Raw genomic sequence first — 16,331 nt, forward strand, 5'->3', positions numbered from 1 at the left:
TTTCTTTCCCCTTCCCCCTGAGGTTAAGTAATTCATGACAACCACTTTCTTTTGAATAATCTCAAATTTGTTTTGTAAGGATTTTCCTTTCAGTGTATCATCTTTCCTTATAGTGGACTAAATGTACCAGGCAAACCCTGATTTGACTTAAGTATACATGATTTTGTAGCTTAGCATCGCATTCTGTAGACATGTTAATTTTTTTTTCTGTTTTCTTAATTTCATTAACAGACAAATAGCAAGATGTCTGCAGCTCAGAAAGCTTTGGCCAAAGTTGACAAGAGTGGGATGAAATCCATTTCTACTTTCTTTAGTTCAAAGCCTAAAGCAAAAAAATGAAGACTTGTGACTAAAATGAACATATTTTATTAAAACTGTTATTTTTATAGTTACTATTGTGCTAAAGCCATCTCTGGTGGGGGTGGGGAGACAGTTTTTGTTTTTTTGGTTAGCTTGCTTTTGTTAATTGGTTACTGAAACATGCTTTGTAGTTCCAGTAAGTGTGTTACATTTTCTAGATTTACACACCGTATAAAATTGGGTTACAGTTCTAGCCTAAGAGTTCCTTATTGAACCAGACAGAAGACATGGGAACAGGCTTGGGTAGGGACTCTTTACAGAGAAAATGCATGCCTTGTTTTTGTTCTAACATGCTGTAGCCAAACTCAATACATGTTGAAATTACCATCTTGTAATAAATTGATTTTTGAAACAAATGCTTGTTTTGTTTTTGTACTTGTAGAACTGTGTTGGGTCTAAGGCAGGTGGTGATACTTGTAGAATTCCTTGAAGAATTACATAGTTGCTGAAAGGTCGTACGTTTTATCTGTGTGTTTGAATGTGTTGTGTTTAGCTTCAGAAAATCATAGTTTCTTTTTAAAGTAACTTGCAAATGATTATTTAAAGACAAAGTCTGAGATTTTCAAAGAAACTATATGGGAGTCGGATGCCCAGATCCCAATATACCTAATAAGTAAGAGCATGAACGCCTTTTGCCCCTGGAGGCTGGGAGGGCACGGTGAGCGGCAGCCGTGGGAGCATGGTGGCGGCGAGCGGTGAGCTCCTGCAGGCAGCCACAGTATTGTCAGTGGCGGGGGGTAACAAGTGCCACCGGTGGTTGACAACCGCCCACAGATGCCAGCAGCGGCGACCAGCAGTGATTGGGGACCACCCACAGGCACTGCCAGTAGTGTCGGAGGCTATTCTGGCTGGACTACAGGTGGCTATTCTAGCTGGACTACTATTCTAGATGGCTGTTCTAGCTGGACTACACCTTCACATCATTGGTATCTCAGAAATGCTTGGAAGAGTAGGAAGAAAGGAAGTTGGTGCATATTAATGGAAAGGCTAAAAATGATTGACAGCAGATGTGGTAGTCCATCAATACAATGACAGTCTTCTAGAAAGTATGGAAGTCCATAGGTGACTGTGGAGGCCAATCTGGAAATCCAAACATTCAAGTGTAGATATGGGAAATAATTCTGGGAGGAAGGAATAGGTCTTTGTGATTTCAGGTCACAGCTCTTTCCCTTTCCCTGTGAATAAACAGAATAGTCAGAAGAGAAGTTTGAGTGCAGCACAGGACATAGGAAATCATAATAGGAAAAAAAAGGGTGAGGATACAGAAGGCACTAAAGTATAGACAAAACAGAGTTGGCCTTAGATAACTAGATCTTTTGGTTTTGCACTTTATACTTTTAAAGCTTAAGAGATTTCATGAAGTGAGCTTTAGAAGCCAGTCCTTTAATAAATTAAATGATTTGTGAATATTGTTCTTAAGAGATGGGCAAATTAATCTTTCTGATTTGGTGGGAATTAGATTGCAGGCCAAGTCATGTGCAGATGAAAAATATCTTAATTTCTTATCTCGTACACCTTTTCTTTCTTTCTTCCTTTTTTTTTTTTTGTACATGAATTTTACATTCATCCTTTCACTCAAGGGCAAGTCTGGAGCTCTTCCTGTGAATACAGATGCATTCTGCATTAGTGTGTCACATCTCAACTTCAGCTGTCAGACATGCAGTAACTTTTATAACAACAGAAATTTTATTAGGAACTGTGTTCTTGGTCTTGCAAAAGTACATGCGTTATAAAAACAAGCCATTTTCAAAAGCATTAGAGCTTTCACGTTAAAAAAATCTTTTCCCCTTAGAAAAGAATAAAATGCATTTAGTAACTTTGGAACTTCCTTAACATGTAGCTGTAAGATATTATGAAAAGCATATGGTGCCAGATATATAAAATAATGTTTCCTACCACAATGAGGATTTAAATATATTTAAAATGAATGGCCAGCGGTAGTAGAAAGTCATTATGAAGTGTTGCTGTGATATTTCTTGCTTGGTTAGTTTAGCATTAAATAATTGCCAGGATTATTAGGGAAATGTAGTCGTTATTTTCCTGGTTAACATGCCTTCATTAAATGTACATGCAAGTGTCTGATGTTTTTTCTGTTGTTTGGGGATAAAACTTTTTGTTTGTTTGCACTTTTTAAGACTTTACACCACAAACGGACCGACTTCAATGGGTGTGAAAAACGTCCTGCAAAAATGCTGTCTTGGGGGAATCTTTCAGAGTTGGACTTGAATCTAACCTTATCATAAATTAAAAATGGTTTTATTTGTGGAAATAACATTCAGTAATTTGATTATTACCCATAGGAAGGGAGACCAAGGTGGCAAAGTTTGGAGGCAGGTCTGGAATTTAAGAAAGTTTCAGTGATGTTTGGATTCAGAAGTTTGATTTTTACCCTCTAACTTTAATTTTATTCTTAATTGAATAAATGAATGTTTGTGTTTTTTTCATTGTCTTTTTAGATGCCAGTACAAAGACGTCAGAGAAGGAAATGAAGGGAACATAAAGAGGCTTGGTTACATTATTTTAACTTCGCTTAATCTCAAAGCAGCTTTTAAAGCCTTTTATGCACTTTCTAAAAATGTATTTTTAACTGGGCACGCCTTATTCTAAGAAATGCAGTGCTCAACAGATAAATGTTAAATGAGCAGTGTATTAAAGTTATGCTGCTTCAAATTTTATAGTTAATGCCATATCAGTCGATAGGGCCCTTCCAGGAAAGTACTTAAGCACATGTCTAACTTTAACTTTTAAACACACAAGTAGTCTTCATGCAAGCAGTGGGACTGCTCCCATGGTTAAGTACATTGCTGGATCAGGGCTGAAGGTCTCGATCCTGCAGAGTGTTGAGCACACTGGCCCAAATCCAGCAAAGCACTTAACACAGATGTTTACCTTGAAGTATGTGAGCTACTTAATTGATGTGTTTGCATGTGTGATACCCATAAAAATCCGTCTCAACGGGATAACTCGAACACTGACACTTAAGCACATGCTTAAGTTTATTGCTGTGTTGGAGCCAGCAATTCCCATTTCAAATATGAAATGATTTAAATATTTCTTTATAATTTTGTTTGTTCATTTTTGGGAATTTTATAACAAGTTTTAAAATGTCAAAAAGTAACATCTTAATTGTTTTTCCATTTCAAAATTGTTCACTGAATTCAGCCGGAATAGTTTATCAACCTGAACTTGCATTTTTTGTCTAAAAAATATCACTCTGTTCTGATAGTGTGAAAATTCACGTCACTTTGATTATAAAGGCAGAGCTGTAAAAAAAAAAAAAAAAAAAAAAAAACCAAAAAAAAAAAAACAGCTCATGACAAGGCTGAGGGGTGGTGTTTTTTTATAATGGATAAGGATACTAAAGATACTAACAGGTTGCATTTTATATATGGTTTCATTTTCTTTTTACAGGACAATAGTGTATTTTGGTGGATGAAGGAGAAGTAAAAACAGCATAAGAACTGCCATTTACTGCGTGAGATGATAGGTCCATCTTGCACAGTATCCTGTGTCGCACAGTGGCAGTGTGGATGCTGATAGGGAGAGTGAACTGGATATGACCAGACAAGGTTCTTTGGTCCTTTTATTAGACCAACTAAATAGTTGGAAAAATTGTTCTTTGCAAGGTTTTGGGCACAAACACCCTTCCTCAGGCACAGAGAGAGGCCGTTGGTGCACGCAAAACACCAGCACAGATGCCAAATGCCCGAAGAAGGATGTTTGTGCCCGAAGGCTTGCAAAGAACAATTTTTCCAGCTATTTAGTTGGTCTTAATAAAAGATACCACATCTACCCAAAGAACCTTGTCTGCCTATGTCCTTAGACCAATATGGCCACAACCAACAACCCTAGGTGCAATCAGAGTTTTTTCTACTGTTCCTCTCACTTGCAGCCTCCAACACGGAAACCAGGAAATTGAGCATTTAGAACATGGACTGCATGTACAGAGAAAATCAGTACGTTTTAAGAGAAGCCTTAACTACCCTGTCACATCCAAACCACGATTTATTCATATGTAGTATATTTGTGTCTATCAGGTACAGAGTTTGCATTTGTACAAATTCCTGTGTTTACCAGACTACCGCTAACATGTAATCTTGCCAAATAAATGTTTATAAAGTTAGCAGTTAACAGAGCTTTCAAAATGACTGACCATATATTTCTGTAAATCTTAACTGTGTCCCCATTCCATCAAAGCATTTAAGTATGTGGCCTATATGTGTTCACATAAGCCTTAAGAACATGTGTTCCATGTAGTAGGTAAAAATTATTTTGGTTCAGTTCTGGTAGTAATGTATAACTTCCATTGATGTCAGTGAGAGTTCTGAGTAGAATTGATTGGGATATTTTTGGGATACTAAATTTCAACCAAACACAGGGAGTAATTATTCAGTTTTCTTATTTTCTGCCCAGTTATAGTTTGTAATGTAAAAAATTGCAGGCTTGAGCTCTTAAATGTTAAAGTATCTCACATGCAAAAATTATCTTCTGAATAGATGTCTGTATTGAGATTTTCTCTTATTAGCCTGACCCTGGGCTGACTAGCGTGAAGCACTATCACTTTTCACAGCTTAATTCATCAATGTGTATATTAATAGAAATTTCAAGATACTTGTGTGTAGAAGATGCATAAATTTTAACTGATCCTAAACTGAATTTTCTATTTTTGCTAGTTTATATTCAAAATATGAGATGTATAATAATATGATATACTTTAATAAAGAGTGGTTTAATTCTTACGTTGGTGTATTTTATGTTTCATTCAAGTAAGACAAAGAAACCTATCCTTGCTCATGGAAATGTATGAAACAACCTTTGTTGAACCTTGAAGTAATTTCACATGGAAATAAAGTACAATCAAATAATAATTAGTTTATGTTTGTTAGGCCAATTTTAGGTTAAATGCTATTTAAAACAACTTTACTAACATATTAAAGAAAAGCATATTAAAGAACACAAACTTCTGGTGTGATAGTTTCCCACAACCTCCAAAGTCACAGGACCCCATAGTAACAGCTCACCTATAACCTCTGTCTGTAACTGACACAGAATCATAGGAAAATAGGACTGGCAGGGACATTTGGAGCTCAGGGCAGGAACACCTCTGTCTAAATTGTCTGACAGAATTCTTTGTCTATTCTAAGTAATAAATCCTATTGGGGCCTTTCTTGTCCTTTCAGTAATATTTATCTAGCTGTCTTTTCCTTAGTCTTTTTGTCTCCTCCCTTGAAGCATTGTGTTTGCCAATGGATCTCACAATTTGGCCAAACCAACTCAGTTTTCGCTTTACAATATCCAGGAGACTTTCAAATTTTCCAACAGCAGCAGCTCTCACTAAATGATGTGTCCTATGAGCTGCATGTTGCGGCTTTAAGAGCTGTCTGTAGCATCTCATTTCAAAAACTTTTATCTGTCTTTCTGTAGCTGTATTCAAGGTCTATCTTTCACTTGTCAATAGGGCTGTTGACATTTACCCTTCATCTAAGAGCCATGAAACTTTATTTTGGTGGAAATAATTAATGTCCTTAAAACTCTTGGACAGTTTTTCGCAGAATTCTGTTGCTACTGCAGTTGTTGTCTTTTACCTCGTTGTCTGATCTAGAGCCTTCTGTAACAATTACTCCTAAGTATTTAAAAGTTTGTTTTTATTTTGAGATAAGCGTCCTTTAGGTATCATCAATAATTGTATTCGTTGTTCAGACCTGTTTCCATCTTTGATTTTTTTCTGTTTATTAATTTGTATTCCTCTACTTCTTGCTTTCCTTTTCCCTTTTGTTGCTTTGGCTAGAAAAATGTGTTAGGGTCACACAGAAGTAGTATGTCTGGTAATTTATGTTTGTTTGATTCTCCCCCCCCCCATGTACAACCTCATTTACAGTCATCATTGATGACTTAAATGTCCTCTAGAAGGATGAAGAAAGCAGATTTTTCTCTGAATTTAGTTCGGAATTCTTAGACGAGTGAATTTTGTAGCTTATTGAAATCCTGCTTAATTCTTTAGCACATTCCTCAAATGTTGTTTTCTCAGTCTTACTTTGTGGCGTAAAGAAACTCATCACCTCCAAATAGAGGGGCCAACCCAACAACATTACAAGCTACTGCACTTGCACTTTATTTAGCAGTTGAATATTCATACCCAGTTTGAGAAAGCTTGGCACATGCAAATTAGCTTAACATTGCTAAATGAAAGTTGCAGGTGGACTACTAGATGCCTTCAAACAACAAATGTCAATAGTCTCCATCTTCTTGCTGGAATCAACCCACCAGGAAAGCAGTAGCAAGCAAAACAATGTACTTGGCATATCAAAGACAGAAAACACCAACTACATGGCCACCTTGCAGCTCCTAATAGACTGAAATCATGCAGAAGTTGCCCCTCTACAATACAGCCACTGGATTAAATGCTGCCAGTCACATGAATAAAAATGTGGCAATCATGATTAGAGGTGACCCAGGAGAGAGTTAGGATGAATATCAAAACTGCTGAACATCTCTCTGGAGATGCAGTTTGATTGGCCAACACTGAACAGTCCCTAACCAGGGGTCTGTAAACACTAAAGTGAATATGCAACTGTGGGGCTACTCCAACGAAGTAAACACCACATGTGAGCGTGAAGGAAACTTTCAGACTACAGAAGATCTATTGACCTGCCCATGTATAGCAGAACCATTTGCCTTCCTAAGGGTACAGACCCAAATTTGAATGTAGGGAGAAGAAAGAAGAACATTGTTATGCCATCACCAGGTTATGACCACTTTCAGTATCTGCTCCAGGGAAAGTATGAGTCTTGTATGTGTTACCAGAATTTCATCAGCATTTGGACCTAAGAATGTATTGTATCCTACTTACTGTACTGGCCTCCTGCATATGCCAAGTTATTCTTCTGGAGGGTTTGTAAGGATGCAGTGTGTTAGAATTTATTCAGATAAACTGAAAAACATTAGTTTTACCCTACCCACATTGCCCAGCTCTGCCTTCATCATAAGTACCCTCCATAAATTGGTCATAAGACATAGTGACCACACCTCCTTTTCTTGGTGTTTTTGTTTAAAAAGGGTCTCCGTTTCATTTTCTTCATCACAGTCATCTGTAGTTTGTGTATAAACTCAAATGATAGTAAGTGTAAGAAGTTAGGCAGTTATTTGGATAGATGTGAACCTGCAGTCTCTGCCAACACTTTATCAGTTTTTTATAGTCTCTTTATACAACCGAAATGGCTATTCCTATTTTAGGTATTCCATCATCACCACTGTACTGCATCTTATGACCGTTCTTGGCTGTTAGTTCACCAGTGCCTGACCATCTGACTTCTGTTATTGTGAAGTTCCATTTCTACTGTTCCATTTTAGAGCTTTTGAGACTTATACATGCTTGTTGCCCTGGTGTAAATGGGTACAAAGGTTCAGTAAAGCATGCCCATGCTTAAGGACTTTTTTACTATTGCTGTCTCCATATAAAAAAGTAATTATGTGTTTGAATTTGCTCAGGGCTTTGGAATGTTAGAATAACTGCCTGGGGATGAATTGGGAAGACTGCAGGTGAAGCGGTTTTGCAATATCCATGTAACTGATCACAAATTTCACCACCACTCATGTAGGAGGTATATACATACATATGCAAACACTGAAGTACGCAAAATGGTAACCAGTTCGTCTCTCTTCTGACTTTAACAAGAAATTGTTTATCAGACATAGGGGACAAGCTGTCCATTTGCCAAAGCTTTATTTTGATGTTTCCATGACTGTTTTCAAAATGCTGATAACAAGGTGTCAGAGCTCTCGGGAGACTTAATTTACTTCAGTTTCGTTTGCAGACACCAGAGAGCAAGGTGCAAAGCACAGGTGTCATTGTTCAGTGATGGTCAAATCAGTTTACTAGCGTTAACATGAGCCAAATGAGCAAAGAAAGCTCAGCCACTTTTACAAATACATCTTTCATCTGAGATTTGTTTTTCTTTAGAATTCATGTTTTTATGCACACTGGGGATGGAGGAGTGAGGCAGTGTCTCAGCCTACAAGAAAACAGCACTCACGTTGCTGAGTCCAGCAAAATCAGTTCACAGCATAACTCCAAAATGACTTGTTTTATGTTTTTAGGGAACAAGCCCTATAGTTCCACCTCAGTTTTCCCAAACTGAATTTTCAGAAACTCTGTGCTTTCTAAAACACACATGTCTCCCAGTGTCTGTTGTACTGAAAATTACCTTAATTTTCCAAGGCCTCAGTTATTGTGCTTATTTGTTGTCCTTCACAGCAGTTGTAAAATAAAGGTCATATTGTACTTAATATAAAGCCCCTACAAGAATAGGCAATTCCTATCCCCATTTTATACACATGGAAATTGAAAGAAGTCTAAGAGCTACAATGTCAAAATCTGGCTCTAATTTGGGGTTATTCATTTTTGGGGTGCTCAGTATTACCTACCCTGGGGTATGATTTTTATTCAAGGCAATGCTCAGCTGCAGCCTCTCTTGACTTCTGTTGGTGTTGAAGGTACATATAGAACTTAAATGAGCACAATACCCAAAAGAGAGTATTAAGTACTTAAATTCAAAAGCTGATTTGGGAATTTCAGCCCAAGATTGTCCTGAGCCTCTATGATAAGTCAGTGAAGAGTGGAGATTATTACTTCCTTATTTCAGAAGGGCATTTCTGGCAATTCCTAACTCGTAAGGTTACAACTGAAATGAAGAGGTACTTTCAAAACTGGATTAAGTAAATTCCATGCAAATGTAATTTAATCTGCACAGTATATAAAGTCCCAGACTGGTTAAAAGAGATGGTTAGAGATGGTGCCCTATTGTTCATTTTAGAACAATGCAGACATGTAAGATTACTTCTTGATTGCCACAGCAGGGTTAATAGAGCAGGATGGGATAGAACCTGGCACAGAGTAAAGGGGCCTTAACCAATTTCCCAAATCTAAACATCCCTTAACACTGGAAAGTTTAGTCTGGATCCAGATTCAAAGTTGACAGTTTGGATTTAAAATTTGTAAAAGATTATTGAAAGCTTGCCATTCCGATTTGTTTCTATGGTTCTTTAAAGTGGGATTGCTACTGTGTAGTTCTGATTGCTGATTATCTCCTGGGGTGTGTTCTGTCAATTAAAGTATACTTTTGTGTGTCAGATGTTCCTGGTCTTATTGTACAAGTCAGACAGCAGAGCACATGTCCATGGAATCGGTGCATGCCGGTTGCTTCCACAACCCAGCACTGAATGAAGTGCTTGTCTGGAATTATGCACAAATTCCAGTGGATCTGGAGATGCTCGGTGTCTGTTTCTCCTGTGCCCACCCATCCAGAACACCTGCACAGCACAAGGCAGGACTTTAAACTACCTGGCATATGCTACATCTCTCACAGCCATTAACAAATGTCAAGCCACTACCGGTAGTACTGAGAGCACTTTAGGGAAAGAGGACTGGATGCAGTAGAAATGTCTGTAATGGTCTCATTACAACAAAGAAATGTTGTGTTAGCCCATTGCCATCTGTGCCTTTCTTTTGCTAGCCAATTGGTTGGAAAGTGCGACTTGGACAGAGAGAAGAACTCCAGAATGATTGTCTAGTTTAGTTTTTATGTCAAAGCCAAGTTGTTAAAAAAATAGACTAGTTTAAGTCTCTATTTCAGTGCTACTGTTCAGTGACAAGGAGCCCATGCCAAAAATTTAATTTGCGGGTAAGAGTATTTATGCAGAAGACTAACAGAGAAGATGAAAAGCAGGAAAGAGGGTGAGAAGAGGGGGGAGGGGTTGGCAGTGTTGGAGAAAAGGTGGACACAAAAAAAATGATCCTCGGATGGTTGCAAGAAATCTTTCTTTCCAACACAGTTCCATCCTGTATTACAATTAAGAAAAAAATTGGAACATAGTATTTCATCCTCTCATGTCTAGAATATGTGAAAAATACTAGATAGGAAGTAAATACTGCTTTTAAACAGCTATAACTCATGACAGTCTGTTCTTGAAGTAACTAGCATGAGACAGTGTGGGGTTCTGGAACAAATCAATAAACCAATGAAAGTAACCAGGTTTCCCAATAATTCTTTACTATAATTGGGACCGTCACAGTTCTTGGGTCTCCCTCAGGCCTTGATTTTGGTGGATCCTATGATGCTCCTTATTTTTACAGTGAAAGCTATGCCTGGCCTTTAAGGAACATTCAAAAGACAAGCTCTATCTGAAAGAGCTCTCAGACCACTTGTAAATATGACACTGTGCATGAAGGTAACAGACTAACAAAATGCAGAAAGGGTTGACATAAGGGAAGGCTTAAAATATAGGCACTGGGCTCTTCCAGGAGATTGGGGTGGGCAGCAGCACCAGCAGGAGGACTGCTGCCATCCCAAAATTTGCTGTAGCTTCCCCCCTCCCCCCGCCCCAACCTGCCCTTCCAGTGCCGGGAAAAGCCCAGTGCTGCCGCCAGCCCCAGCCTGCAACAGCAGCCTGCTCATCCCACGTGCAGATCTGGGGGCACATGCCCCCTGGGAAAAGCCCAGCACAGCCCCCAGCCTGCAGCCCGCCTGGGGTGCATGTAGCAGCAAGAGCCTCACGCCCCCGTCCTGCTCCCACTGACCATTCCTTCCACTCTGCTCCCTGCTGCAGCCCCAGGCCTCCACTTGCCCCGCTTACCCCAGTCCCAGGAGCAGCCAATACCAGCTGCCTGCACCATGCCCCAAACCCCTCCAGGGCTCCACTTGTTCCCACTCATCCCAGCTCCTGCTGGAGCAGACCCAGGAGTATCTGACACCACCTGCCTGCACCATGGCACAGCACAGCCCAGGAGCTGGGGTGAGTGGGGACAGGCAAAGCCCTGGAGAGTTCGGGGCATGGTGCAGCCCAGCAGCTGCAGGCAGCTGGCCTCAGCTGCTCCTAGAGCAGCTGCAACAGGGACTGGGATTAGTTCCTCCAATAGATAAGGGCCTCATAGTTAAGCTAAATAGAGTGAGCTCCTTGAGCCTTTCATAAGGCACATTTCCAGTCCTTTAATCACCCTCATGTATTTTTTCTGAATCCTCTACAGTTTATCAACATCCTTCTTGAGCCATGGACACAAGAACTTGACAGAGTCATGGTCACATCTTTGCCAAAAACACAGGTAATATGACCTCTGTACTGCTATTTGCTATAACTCCCAAATCCTTTTCAGAGTCAACACTTGCCAAGATAGAGTTCCCCCCCATTCTGTAGGTAAGGCCTGTGTTCTTTGTTCCTAGATAGATAATTTGACTGTAGACAAAGACATTTTTTCCTTGTGCCCTGTCTGTATCATCTGTAAACTTCATCATTTTCCATCAACTTAATTTCCCTTTGTTTCAGGTTACTGGTGACAATATTAATAAGAATCTCAGCTGGACTCTCCTAGAAAGGCTTCTCTTGATGATTTGCCATTCACAATAACATTAAGACCTATCCATTAGCTAGGTTTGTATCCATTTAATGTGCATGATTTTGACTTTTGTATCACTGTATAGTTACCTAATCAAAATGTCATTTGGAATGAAGACAAATGCCTTAGAGAAATCTAAGTATATTACGTCAACATGATTGCCTTCATCAACCAAACGTGTAATCTCGACAAAACATTCCAAACTAGTTTGACAAGATATAATTTCTGTAAACCCATGTGGATTGTGAAAATGGAGTGAAGATAAGAAGGGAGAGGGGTGGGAGCTCAATGAACCAAGTGTTCCATACACTGGGGATAGTGAGGAAGAAGACAGGAAGATGGGAGCAGGACCTGGATGTCAAGAGGTTTTCAGAAAGATGGAGAAGAGAAAGGGGATATATGGCCATCCCAGATCCAGAGAAGTCAGTTATTCAGCCACAGAATTATATGTTGCTGTTGGCCCTGCAGATTAAAATGGACTTAATTATGCTCTTGAAATATGTTAGAATGAATTAGAACTTCAAAAAGTGTTTTCTGTTAGTAATAAACAGCTTGGGCTACAGAATTCCTCTCTATAGGAGATAGATATTGAAGTGCCTGGAGTTGAGCACCCAAATTTCAGTCGGGCCTAACCCTACCAGCATTCAAAAGTCTGTAATTCTTGATCAGTTTACTAGGAACTGCAAATTGTGTGGTTTGCAGTCTCTATGCATTGCTGTCATATAAATAATGAGAACTTTCTCTGAGCAAGGACTATAGGATTTGTCCATGTAAAATTAACACATCTTCCATGGATGGTGCTGTGAGGTGAAAACGTCTCTTAAGCTATTATATAAATCTATCAAATAATATACTAACAATTTTCCATTCCCAGTGATAATTTTGAGCAAAGCCTTGCTTTAAACCACAGACATTTACTGGCAAATATCAATTTAAACATTGAAAAGTAGCCTTTTTAACTTGTTCTATTTTAATTTATTCTTGGGCCCAAAAATTTGTGTTGATTTACATGTGGGCATGGTTACAGCCTCTTTTTCTGCATTCGCTGGCTGCCAGGTTCATATTGCTGTTGGTCTGTCACACCCTGGGGAGAAGTATTAGGCTAATGACCAAAGACACATGAGAGCTGCACAAAAGATTGCTAAATAAAGCCTGCAATATAAAAAAAAAAACCAAAGTGGGGGAGGACTGTGTGGCATAAGGTTTGAAATGGATTTCACCCAATGTCTTCTTGTGTGCTGCATTACAATGAATGTGTAGAGCTAAGTGGAACACCCACTTACTGTTTCAAAGGCAGCACCAGGACTGTGCATGGTCCTTTATAGGCAAGTAACACTGACGATGCTCTCTGCCCCAAAAAGCTTACAAAGCTGAAGGTGGTACAAAGGGAAAAACATTACTGAATCAGTCTAGTGCTGTGCTCTGCCTAAAGCTTCTCCTATATTTGAACTACAGCTTAATTAAACTAATATCTAACAAAGGAAGAAACCTGTTAAATCTGTTATATCATTTTGATTAAAATTGGGCTGGGGAAATACATGGTGGAAATCATTTGTCTATATTTTTAATCTGCTTCTTTGAGCCTTCTTTACAAGGATGAGTTAAGTAATCTCATTGTCATGTCATTATCACATTTTGAAGTTAAACAGCTACATGATCTATGAACTCTCATCACACAGTTAATTACTCCTGCATTTTTCTCCTTGCTCTTGAAATACATTATATTTCTTTGACAGTCCGCCGGGAGCAATGACTGCTTTTGTGACAGCGACATTGCCAGTGGTGTAAAAATCTATGCATCTGTCAGGTTTCCCCATGTGAAACATAATTGCTTAATTTCCATTTGAAAGTACATCCCTGACATTAGAACAACGTAGACACACCAAGGATAACAATGATTTCCTGACACCTACAATGGGGCATAATGTGGTAATAAATATGTGTGCAAAATGAATGCTCTGCACAGAGGGAGCAGGTCTGAATTTACAGCTGCAGATGAAGTGTTCCACAGGAAAAAAAATAATAGAAAGAAACCAACAGATTAGCATCAGTGTGAGTCTATGTCAGCCAGATGGCTTGCTATGGAAAAAGAACTTCCCTGCTTTATTCCAGTAACCCTGACTAGCAGGCTGAATGTCTGAGATGAGAAGAAAAAAATGATCTCATTCAGCAATTTTTTTTCCTTGCATTCATACAGCTTGAGCCAGAGCAAAGAAAAAGGCCTGAAATAATATAGAAGTTGTACTGTAACAATACTGTGTTAGACTACATGGGCCAGGTGAGTTTAAGAACGTGGGTTCAAATGGTTAGAGTAAAAGAAATGGTAAACCAGGTGGATACATATGTGGCTGTAGAGAGGGAAGGGAAATCACCATGATATTTTCACTGTTTTTGTTAAATCTCTAAGGCAGTCTCATATATAGGATTAAATGCTGTGTGCCATGCCCTGGGATGACTAGTGCTTAGAAACCAGTGGTCAGAAAGTTGAAGGCAGTAGAGGACTTTTATGTAAAAAATGATAAGCTAACATTATCAAAACTGTCTGCCAACAGTTGGACTTCTAAATACAAAGTTGAGAGGAAGCCAGGGTCAAGTACTGATGTGAGATTTAAATAGATGGAAGCCAGCTCTTGGCTCTGTGATGGACATGATGTGTGACCTTGAACAAATCACTCCTCCATCCCCCTCTCTCCCTCATCTCTCCAGTGCAGAGCACATAGCAGTGGGCAGTGGGGCTGGCACCACAGGAACTGGAGCTGGGCCTATGCTGATGGCAAAGACTGAAGCAGCTGGAGGGTAACCAAGGCCGGCAGCCCTTGCTTGCACTCCTGCCACTGATGGCAATGTCCTCCAGGGCCCAAGGGCCCTAAATTATGCAGCAAGCCAGTCCTCCTTGTTGATGCCCCACTGCCTCCCTCCCTCCCTCAAACCCCCACGAGCTTCTGGTAGCCATCAATCTGTAGCCTGGTGGGCCAGTTACCCAAGCTCCAACCGTGGACTGTTTGACACCCCTGATATACACAATGCTGTTCATGCACATTAGTAAAAATGGCCTGAGTATCAGTGACTTGGAGTCTGTTTCTATTGACTGTAGTGAGATTTATGGGTATTCAGCCATGCTGAAAACTTTATATTATGTTAACTAGATTCAGGCAGCCATTTTTTTAAACTGAACCAGTATATCCTTACCTCTAAAGACCATACTATTTGATTGGTAGCAGTTTGTTGCTGGTCAAGTATCTTGTTAAAAGAAAACTCAAGTAAGATGGACAATGTGTTTTGTACAGTAGGCATGATGATGTAGCATTTCCGGATTCCAGTAGGGACTAGATGCATCTTAGAAGATGGGGTGAGAGCTCTTCTCAAGAAAGGCTGTAAAATTAATCAGAGTGACTTGGCCTGGCTTATCTGCTGCGAGCTCCCTAGGCTGTTTGAGATGACTGTGCACTAAGAAGTGGCGGAGACAGTATTTTTATTTCAGTAAGGACATGAATGTTGTCAGTGTATGTCAAAGCTTCTATCAAGGGTAGAGTTTAAGTATCAGGGCAAAAGTTGAGTAGCTGTTTTCTTATTCTGTGCCTAAGAGAAATTTCTTGTAGCTGAAGAGAGGGACTAGAACCCCTAGCTTCTTGGGTTTTAGGTAGAATCTAATGCTAAATGTGCATAAAACATCCAATCCTCTTTTCTTTGCCTGTCTTTGGCAGTGACTGAATGTCTGTCATTGCAAATGTCTGCAAAAATTACAGTTTTAATGACCTGTTTGCTTCAATTAAGGTCTAGCTATTATCTTTTCAAGAGGGGAGGGGAGGGAAACTGGGGGAGAGTGAGAGCAGATCACTAGGACGGGTGAATGGAGAATTTAAGGGGCCAGCTGAAATGTGCATAACTGGAAAGGCTGGGTGATGAATCTGTGACATTGCAATATTTCAATCATCACATTTCTGACTCTGGTTCATGCATCATTTGCTATGAAAGTTTTGAGATTTTAATCAGTGTTTCAAGAGTAAACTGATACAGTCTAATCATTTAGAATCTCTGGCAAAAGACCAAAGTGTATTATGTTAACTGCATGTTATGTATTATAAAAGCTGCTTGCTGAAAATTAATTGAGTATTCCCGTGCTAGATAATGTTTCTACATTCCCTGGAGCCCATCCCTTTGCGTGTGAGTGTTTTCCCAAGTGCAATGCAGATGCCAGAGAAAAGGTGAATATATAACATATGTAAGACTGGCTCTATCAGACTCAGTATAGTATCAAGCTAGCTGGCTTGCATGGTTGTCTATCTGCCTACATGATGTGTAGCAGAAGAACTGCTGGGCACAAAAGGAAATGTATTTTCAGAGGCAGAAAAACAGAAGCATTTCTATGCCATGATAGTATTTTAAAAATATACAGATGTTTTCACATTTTATCCTACAGGCTACATAGTATTGGCATATTAGCTGCTCCAGACAAACATAGTCGCTTTAGGCAGCAAACTGGGTACCATACTATGCCTTAAAGGGCCACTTGTTTACATATATCGTGTTCATCTTCCATCTTGTTCTGGAGACAGCTGTCTGATCTTAAAAAAATGTAGAA

At 39.4% G+C, this 16,331-nt stretch overlaps 2 protein-coding genes across 4 annotated transcripts in view; both read left to right on the forward strand.

The window, feature by feature from the left end:
- RNASEH2B (ribonuclease H2 subunit B) overlaps positions 1–12,495 on the forward strand; it is a 58,506-nt gene extending 46,011 nt beyond the window's left edge. Inside the window, exons 10-11 of one of the 3 annotated variants that reach the window (XM_090026650.1) lie at positions 11,384–11,458; positions 11,680–12,495. In XM_090026650.1, coding sequence (XP_089882776.1) covers positions 11,384–11,458; positions 11,680–11,760 — 156 coding nt within the window. In that variant the 3' untranslated portion in view covers positions 11,761–12,495. Of the gene's footprint in view, positions 1–231; positions 2,767–2,816; positions 5,106–11,383; positions 11,459–11,679 lie in introns of those variants that run through there. The other 2 variants (XM_090026658.1, XM_090026639.1) reach the window with 2 other exon arrangements.
- The window catches only part of FAM124A (family with sequence similarity 124 member A), a 193,796-nt gene continuing 189,150 nt past the window's right edge, over positions 11,686–16,331 (forward strand). The window contains exon 1 of the mRNA XM_090026600.1: positions 11,686–11,784. The gene's annotated coding sequence lies outside the window, so the exon portion shown is untranslated. The remainder of the gene's footprint in view (positions 11,785–16,331) is intronic.

Source organism: Crocodylus siamensis, chromosome 1 (assembly GCF_052110815.1).
Source record: "Crocodylus siamensis isolate JL-2025a chromosome 1, ASM5211081v1, whole genome shotgun sequence".
NCBI lineage: Eukaryota > Metazoa > Chordata > Crocodylia > Crocodylidae > Crocodylus > Crocodylus siamensis.